General features: G+C 34.8%; 1 protein-coding gene across 2 annotated transcripts; it reads right to left on the bottom strand.

The window, feature by feature from the left end:
* Positions 1-3270: 3270 nt before the first annotated feature.
* On the bottom strand, positions 3271-7011 carry LOC110864547 (heat shock cognate 70 kDa protein 2). 2 transcript variants are annotated; one of them, XM_035977580.1, is made up of 3 exons: positions 6848-7011; positions 3986-4956; positions 3271-3598 (listed from the first exon to the last, which is right to left on the bottom strand). In XM_035977580.1, the coding sequence occupies exons 1-3, from the start codon at positions 6870-6872 to the stop codon at positions 3308-3310; spliced, it is 1287 nt and encodes a 428-aa protein (XP_035833473.1). In that variant the 5' UTR covers positions 6873-7011; the 3' UTR covers positions 3271-3307. The 2 variants fall into 2 exon arrangements, with proteins under 2 accessions (XP_035833473.1, XP_021969337.1); XM_022113645.2 differs by having other exon boundaries at positions 3271-4956.
* Between the last annotated feature and the right edge of the window lie 2460 nt (positions 7012-9471).

Here is a 9471-nt window from a genome sequence, read left to right as displayed (position 1 = left end):
CATCTGTAGACTCGAAATATATTTCTATTTAAAAACTAATTAAAGAATTGAAGCTCAGACCTAAGAGATTGACATATCATAGTAAAAGTAATTGTTCTTACTTCTTAGGCCCTAACAAAACACAAACAAAAATACTATTAAAACTTAGGGTTATTCGGATAAATGTAAGACTTAAATGGATGTGAAAGTCTTACATATTTATTAAATTGATACAAACATGTTTTTTTTTTTTTTTTTTTTTTTTTTTTTTTTTTTTTTTTTTGCTTTTTTCATATGCGTTTTTAGCAAAACCATATTTTTCAAAGACCAAATCAACCAATCATATGTGTTTTTAGCAAAACAATATTTTTCAATTACCAAATCAACCAAATAGTTTATTAATAAAATCGATTAATTATGAAAGTCGAAAAACATAAAATCAATTATATGTTTGGTTTTAGCCTATAACCATTGATTGAATCAAGTCTCAACAATAACTCTTTAGGGTTCAATTGCATACATTTACATAAATTAACACTAAAAACATGTACCCAAAATATCAATCATCAACCCGAAAAAAAACAAAAAATACAAACTCACTTAATTTGTTCATTAATAGAAGCTTCAGCCGCATCAGCATATTTCATATTGTCCAGAAGTTTCCATAACAACTATAATTACCAATTATTTAACGCATCACCCCATACCATGACATAAAAAGTAATATAATTATTACAGACAAGATCTAGTCAAATTGTTCTGTTCCGACAACTCAGATTTCAAATACAGATAATTCATTTATTTGTTTCTAGACCTTTCCTAGCCTCGATTTCACAGCAAGCCAAGCATATAAACATCCTAAGCAACTGTCACATACGTTAAAGTAAAAGTCAATACACATAGTGTAAAGGTGAGCATACAAGTTGAATAGATATAATAGAGTTCCAAATCGTTACGCATAACCAGCACGTACACAGTGTAAAATGAGGCATGTTATTTATCGACATGAACTTATCGGTACCAATGACTGCGGGTTGACTGCCCGAGGCAGTTCGTAATACATACTCACCACTGTGAGCCATGTGACAAATTGTCCTTAACAACCCCTAAGTGAACAGGTGCTGAGTCCAAACTATAGTACTATCATTGCTAAGGAAGGTAGACAGCATTTCATGTGTAAACATAACAAACAAGCATTCATTAAGTCACGTATAACATGCGGTAACAGTTAGCGTTAAAGTATTGCGTAGTGTGTTCGATGTGTTTTAGAATAAGTAACGTATGTAACACCCAAAAGTGCGTAAAGCAAAAAGGGATCGAGTATACTCACAACGATTGATGGATTGAAGGGAGCGCTAGAGAGTAGGGTTAGCTTGATCAGAACGATAGCATAAACGATAAGCGGAGCGTAAAACGATACAAAGTGTCAGTGGATCGAACAGCAATCCGATTGGGTGGCCGGTCGATCGGATGGCAATCCGTTCGGGTGGTCGCCCGATCGGGTGGCCACTCGATTGGATTGTCATCTCGTTTGGGATGGATGTGTTTGTGTATGATGGTTGTCTTTTGAAGTTTTGTTGTAGCATTTTGAAAACAGAGAAGTATTGAAGTTTTTTTTTTGAAGGATTGAAGCCAAAACATGAAGTTCTTATGAACACCATGATGACATCATCCTAGAACACCTCAAATCTAGTGATTTCAAGGTTAAAAGTTAAGATTCAAAAGATAGAAAGGTGTAGGAGTGCGTGTAGATCAAGAAAGTACAAGATTTAGGTTGAAAACTTACAAGAATTGCGAGAAATCTGAAGAAAAGCGGGCTGGAGCGAGTAGGGCAAAGAGAGAGCTGTCAACATCAAATGAGGTTGACATATGGGGGTATTTATAGGGTTTCCATAAATGGAAAGGGAAATAAGTGGCTGGTCGATCGAGTGGCAGCTCGATCGAGTGGCAACTCGATCGGGTGGCAGCCCGATCGGGTGGCAGCTCGGTCGGCCGACCACTCGATTCGAGTGCATGGCGCAGCGAGTTTTGAGATTTCAATTCGCGTGTTGAGTGTTGCGATGCGATAGAGTTTCCTTTTCAAATTACTTTTAATCTCAACTACTATATCAACATACAATCATCCTAATTTAACTTGCGTTTAGCGTTTGGATTCGATTGCGATTGAGTTTCGATTAATTATCACAACATAACATAAATAAACATGTACAGGTAACACATAAGGCGCACACACACGTAAAACAATATCCATAACGCGTACTTCGAGTTGCGAGTGCGATTGCGATAAGCGATAAATCATGCGATAAACATTGATAATCCTCGATTATTAATGAGTACTCCACATAATACAACTAACATAAAAGCATTAAAAGACTATCTATAAGTCAAAGAAGTCAAACAGGAATTGAACAAGGAGTGAGAGATCGCAATTAGCAATTTTTTCTCCCCTTTGACTTCAATCTTGACTTTGACTTTGACTTTCGAAACACGGGGTGTTACACCTTTGGTAGGACCCCTTGTTGAACCTTTTGTATTCCCTATTGTCCTCTATGGTGTATTGGTGGTTTTATTCTGATAGAGAAGATGACTATTTGTTTTCCTACTCTAACCAATCTTATAAGAGGAGACGGGGCGCTATGTGGTGGTAGAAGAACCACGCGTGGAACCCCGTGGAACACCGCCGCCACTGAACCCGAACACGCGGGATGACCATAACTCGTTGTAGCCATAACGCGTTGAAGATTTCTTTCCAAACACCCCCTGCTTCCTTCTCCTTCACATGATTGGTCCTTCTCCTTCACATGATTGGGTGTGGTGAGTGATGGGCACCCCCACTAAAATCCATATCACTAGTGATGAAACCAAGTTCGATGACGTGACGAAACATGATTGGATGTGCTGAGTGATAGAAAGTGGAGCACCCCCACCCGCTAAGGCTTCATGTTGGACTTTGTTGGAAGCTTTAATCCACTGATGAGTACCTTTGATACTAGGTTCTCACAACTAATGTTGTCAATGATTAGATAACATACCTTACCTTATTCTTGAGAAACATTTAGGCTGGAAGAGCTCGCAAAATGGTCTCGAATTTTGCTACTACTTAAACTCGATCGATAACTAGTAGCTTTGATTTTAACTTTTTTGTTTAAATAAAAAGTAAACCAAATCTAACGAATATATTCGATCAGAGTATAATATTCAACTTGAGTGCTCAAATAAAATGAATATTTGGTTTTTAACATCACATAATTCAAACTTCAAAATTTTAATTAGGAAATTAAGCCCAAAAACTGACATTCATGCACTAACAGTGTAGCAAAAACAAGTGTTAAACAGTTTTGGAAATGATGGAAACATATAGTGCTTGCAATTGATTTCGCATCATCTCATACTCATCTACACCTGCAAGCTCATGGATGTTGACAAACTGACTTGCATTCTCAATCTTATTTTCGATTTTCTGCCGGTCGTTCTTATGGATCTTTTTCTTCGAATATTTGTCTACGGTCCTGAGTTTGGTTTTCACGGCATAAATATATTCTTCCAACGCATTGCGAGCACACACCTTCTTCTTATACTCTAGATCCTCAAGCCTGTACTTTTCTGCATCTTTCAGCATCTTATCAATCTCTTCATTTGAAAGCCTTCCCTTGTTGTTAGTAACTATCATCCTCTTTTTTAGGCCAGTAGTTACTTCCTCACCTGAGCAACTCAAAATACCATTAGCATCAATCTCAAAAACCACGTTTACTTTTGATTCATACCTTGGTGCAATTGGGACTTCAACTTTAAAACTCCCCAACAAGTTGTTGTCTTTGCCCCTAATTCTTTCACCCTGATATACTGGAAAATTTATAGATCTTTGATAGTCTTTTACAGTATAATAAATTGATGACTTTTTGGTTGGTATCCTTGTGTTTCTTGGAATCAAAACAGACATAGTGCCATCATGTTTCTCCACACCAAGTGACAAAGGTGTGACATCCAAAAACACCAAATCCTTAACCTTTTCAGTCGTATCACCACGTATCTTTGCAGCAAGAATTGATGCACCATATGCAACTGCCTCATCAGCATGGATTCTCTTACAAAGCTCCTTTCCATTGAAGAATTCTTTCAGCAGTTCTTGTACCTTTGGTATTCTAGTCGAGCCACCAACTAGAACAACTTCATATACATTTTCTTTATTCATCTTTGCATCCCTCAAACAGCTCTCCACTGTTTCTATGCACTTATCAAACAAGTCTGCATTAAGATTTTCAAACTTTGCACGAGTAATTCTTGCAGAAAAATCAATACCCATGTGCAAGCCATCAATATCAATTGTAGTTTCGATAGTTGAAGAAAGTTCGCGTTTTGCTTTTTCAGATGCTACCCTCAACCTCCCTACTGCTTTATTATTATCTCTGATGTTAGCACCCTTATGCTTTCGGTTAAACTCATTAATGAAATAATTCACCATTTCGTTATCAAAGTCTTGACCACCCAAATGAGTGTCCCCGGCTACAGCCTTCACTTCTATCTTCCCATCCCCATCAATGGTAACAATGGAGACATCAAAAGTACCACCACCCAAATCAAAAATAAGCACGTTAGTTTCACAGGTTATATTATTTGTCATATCTAATCCATACGCGATTGCAGCCGCAGTAGGCTCATTAATTATTTGTAAAATATTAAGTCCAGCAACATATCCGGCATCCTTTGTTGCTTGGCGTTGTGAATCACTAAAATAAGCAGGCACGGTGATAACAGCATCTTGTACAATTTTACCAAGGAATGCCCCAGCAACCTCTTTCATTTTTTCAAGTACCATAGCTGAAATTTCTTCTGGTGAAAACATTTTCTGCTCACCCTTGTATGTAACTACAATCTTGGGATTGTCACTAGCCCCTTGTATGACCTTGAAAGGCCATAACTTCATGTCATTCTGCACTGTTTCATCACTAAATCTCCTTCCAATCAACCGTTTAGCATCTAAAAATCAAGAAGATTGAGTTGTGATATGATAAAGGAATGGCAATTTATAAAATTTATTAAAACACGGTGTTGAAGAAAATATAAACTAAATGAAGGGGTCATGTTTAAATTGGTCAGGAGTTCTAAAAGTATGAAATAAGCCTTTGGTCGTACAGGTTGGGCTATGCAGCATCATGAAGGCTAGGCCTTATGTGCGGCAACTGAAACTACGCCACCAATGGTAAGATGTTTGCGAGATGTATACCTAGCTTGTCAGTTTTCTTGAGTATTTCAGATACTATCACCTATAAACAAGTTTCTTTAAAATAGGAACAACTACAAGCTATTGAATGAAAAGGGATGTGGAAGCTGGTGAGGCTGCCGAAGGATAAAAACGTAGTTGGGTAACATATTTTCAACAAAAAGGTATATATTTTCAGGGAACTTTTGCTCCTGTGGCTAGCCTTGAAAATACCAGATTACTCATAGTAACTGCTGCACATCTTGGCTGGTTTGTACAACGATTAGCTGTAAACTCAGCATTTCCCAGTGAGGTTCAGGATTATGAAATATATGTTCGGCAACCTGAAGTATTTAAGTAGTGGGAGAAGAAGCGGTTAATTAAGATTTGGCATACGCTATAGCAAGTCCGAAGAAGTAAAGCTGGCCTGGTTGGTTTCACTGATAGTATTTGGGCTGGGTGTGTTTTGTTGGCTCAATTGGATGATAATAAACAGAATATAGATAGTTCAATGGACATGTGAATGCTAGAACAAGTTATTTTATTCATTAGATAATAAAAGCACTAAATATCCAAACCAATACAACCACAAAAACTGATAAGCATAACAAATTACAATCAAATAGTCAGCTTTATAAGGAGACTCCAACAACCATCAATGATAATATTGCAACGGCTAGTAAACCAACACCCATGAATTGTATCCATGACCCGACTTCAAGATTTGAATCTTTCTAGCTAAAATGTTGATCACAGGAAGAGCGACTCAAAGAAGCAAAGTATTGTAGTCTTATCAATCACAGAAGTCGAATATATAACATCTATTGATGCTCCTTGTAAGCAATTTGGTTGAGGAGATTATTATATGATCTAGAATTGAAGCAACAAAAAGCTACATCATCTATCTACTGTGACACCAAATCTGCTATCACTCTATCAGTGTATCCAGGAATCTAATACTGATCCATAGACGATGAAAACACAAAGAATTGAACCATCACTTTTTCGGGAGGTGGTTGCACTGGAAGAGGCGACATTGGAGTATTGCCGCACTAAAGAACAAATGGCAGAGGTTTTACTTAGGTTCTATCCTTAGAAAAAAATTGTGTACTTTAGACACTGGCTAGGAGTTCAAGATTAACAAGTGGAGGGTGTTGAAGATAATTCAAACTGAATGAATGGATCAGGAGTTTTAATATATTAAGTAATTTTAAAAACACCTAAAAACGCGCCCACATCATAAAAAAAACTCATCCTTTAAAAAGAACACCCAAAACCATTGCCATATTATCACTACCTTTAAAATTTTTACCACTCATTCACACTTCTTATTCTTTCTCTATATGTTATATACATATTTAAAGTATAGCCCACCACTAACTTCTTTTTTGCTGTTTTTGTTTTGAAAATAATAACATCCTCAAAAAACAACCCCTAAAAACAATAACTACAATAATAAAAACAGATAACATGGCAAAAACTTGAAAAAAAAAATCCCCTTAAAACCGGTTGGATGCCCATCTGTTCTGTTTATTCTCATGTATTCCCAGAACTCATTTGCATCTAATAGTATACACCTTCAGGCTCTACTATCTATCTTATATCTGTCCATTGTTATTGATATACGTACCAACAAAAAGATTATTTTTGTATATACAAAGTACATACCGAAGATGGTGCATGCAGGGTTCATAGCCACCTGGTTCTTGGCACCTTCACCGATTAGACGTTCAACATCTGTGAAAGCAACACATGATGGCGTAGTCCTGTTACCGAGATCATTGGGTATGATCTGAACTTGACCATGTTGCCAAAATCCCACACAAGAATAAGTTGTTCCAAGGTCAATACCAATTGCTGGTGCAACTCCCTTTGCACTACTTTTGACCTCGAGTTCTCCTTTTCGATCCATACTCAATTCTCAATGTGTTAGTAAAGATTTGATGTTAGAGTTTTAGGTTATTAAATATTGTGTCAGGACGTGGAACTAGGGATTTTGAAGTCCCGTGATCTCCGGTAATTTGTTGGAGATGATAAGGTTATCTTTGTACACGATCACCCTTTATTTACGTGATGATTTCTCTTTCCCTCTTTGTTCCATTCATTCTTTGTATTTGATATATTGATATCTATACTATATAATAAAAGAAACCACTTTTGGGACACTTTTCATTATATTAGAGCATCTCTTATAGATAATTATTATTTTAATTTAATCTTTTCTATTTAATTATAGATAATCCTTCTACTAAATATTATTTAGTTTAATATCTTATGGATAATTATCATTTAGTTTAATCTTCTTCTAATTTATAATATTATTTAGAGTAAATTACGATTTTGGCCCATGTGGTTATATCACTTTTACCCTTTTAGCTTAAAAAAGAATTTTTTAACATCCGAGCCCCCAGCGTATTCTTTTCTAAGAGCATTCACATTCAACCCACTAAAATCTGTGAGTGGAGTTTTTATAATATAAATAGTATAAAAAGTCGTTGTGAGTGGAGGAGAGAGAAAATGTTACTGTTCATCTGTATATTTGAGGGGACACTGTTCACCCTCTATAATTTTTTAATATATTTTGAAAGTAATTGTGAGTGGATAAGAGAGAAAAAGTAATGATAAAGGTATAAAAAATATTATTTAATTGAACAGGAGAGAGAAGATGTAGTGTTTTTAGTGTAATTTATGGTGAAAAATTGATGGAATGGATGTGAATGCTCTAACCCTTTTGGCCCCTAACACTAAACTCATCCATTAAATGTTATTTTTAACATCTGAGCCCCCAACGTCTTCTTTTTTAACCCTTTTGGTCCCCAACACTAACCCCATCCATTAAATGTTTGGGGCCACGAGGGTTAGAAAAAAGACGTTAGGGGCCAAAAAGGTTAGAAAAAAAAAAGACTAGGGTTTAGATGTTAAAAAATTATTGTTTGGGCTAGACGTTGGGGGTCAAACAGGTTTTATGAAACTTAATATAAAATTAACTAATATACAAGAAGTTTTTAAGATATAACTTTTTATTGTTTGATGTATAAAATTAGATTTATTCAATTCGTACAATACACAGGGTTTTTTAAGGATATATATTTTTTTATTATTTCGTACAGGAAATTACATTTGTTCAAACCGTGTAATACGCATATTTTTAAAGATGTATTTTTTTATTATTTGGTATATAAAATTATATTTATTCAAACTGTGTAATAAATGAGGTCTTTAAAGATGTATTATTCTTATTATTTGGTAAACAGTATTACATTTATTCAACTCGTGCAATACACGTGTTTTAAAGATATAACTTTTTTATTTGGTATATAAAATTACATTTATTCAACCCATACAATATTGTTCTTATAGATATAACTTTTTATTATTTAACATATAAAATTTATTTATTCAACCCGTGTAATACACGGGGTTATAACCTAGTTAGAATATAAACTTAATTATATTTGTGTTACTAGTATTAAGTCCCTATGTTGCAGCGGTTGATGCAAGGGCGGACCTAGGTTATTCTCTGGGTGGGCGGGCGCACCCCATGGATTTTTTTCGGTTAGCATATATGCAAGATGTGTCCGTTATTAAATTTTGATATCGCACCCCATGAAATATTAATACCGCACCCCATGAGCAATGAGCAAAGAAGAAAGAACAAAACAAGAAAAAAATTCAGGTGGACGGATGAGCAATGAGCAAAGAAGAAAGAACAGAATAACAAAAAAAATTCAAACGGAATGAAAAGTTGCAGAGAGCTCGAAAGATTGAAGAAGAAAAAGAATTTAAAGTGGGAAAAAGGGTTGTTGATTGTTGTATTTAATTCACATAGAAAAGTGGAATGCCAGTGTATTGAGAAATGAATTATATTCAATTCAAATAATCTAAAAGAACGAGAAAATAACTATTATTAATTTACCTTTTATATTTTAGTTTATCATTAACTTTTACTTGGATAATATTTTTGATCTTGTATTTTACTTATTTTTACTTTTGTTTTTTTACTAACTTGTTTATAATTTATAAATTTACACTATTCTTCATATCTTCTTTAGAATTAAATATACATAGTTTTACCATGCATGAAAACTATCGATTTTTGTAACAATATTTAAATAGAGATATTATAATGGCTACATTTCGAAAAATGTAAGTTGGTAAGAATATTGTATTTTCTATTATGCATTTGAACAATGATTAATGTGTTTTTATTATATATTTGAAATTTAATTTGATTCATCTTGTTTATTATGTGGCCCGACTCGAAGTGGACCGAAAAACCTTCATATTTAGCG

Source organism: Helianthus annuus, chromosome 1 (genome assembly GCF_002127325.2).
Source record: "Helianthus annuus cultivar XRQ/B chromosome 1, HanXRQr2.0-SUNRISE, whole genome shotgun sequence".
Classification (NCBI taxonomy): domain Eukaryota; kingdom Viridiplantae; phylum Streptophyta; class Magnoliopsida; order Asterales; family Asteraceae; genus Helianthus; species Helianthus annuus.
This window is presented reverse-complemented; position numbering and strand designations above follow the sequence as displayed.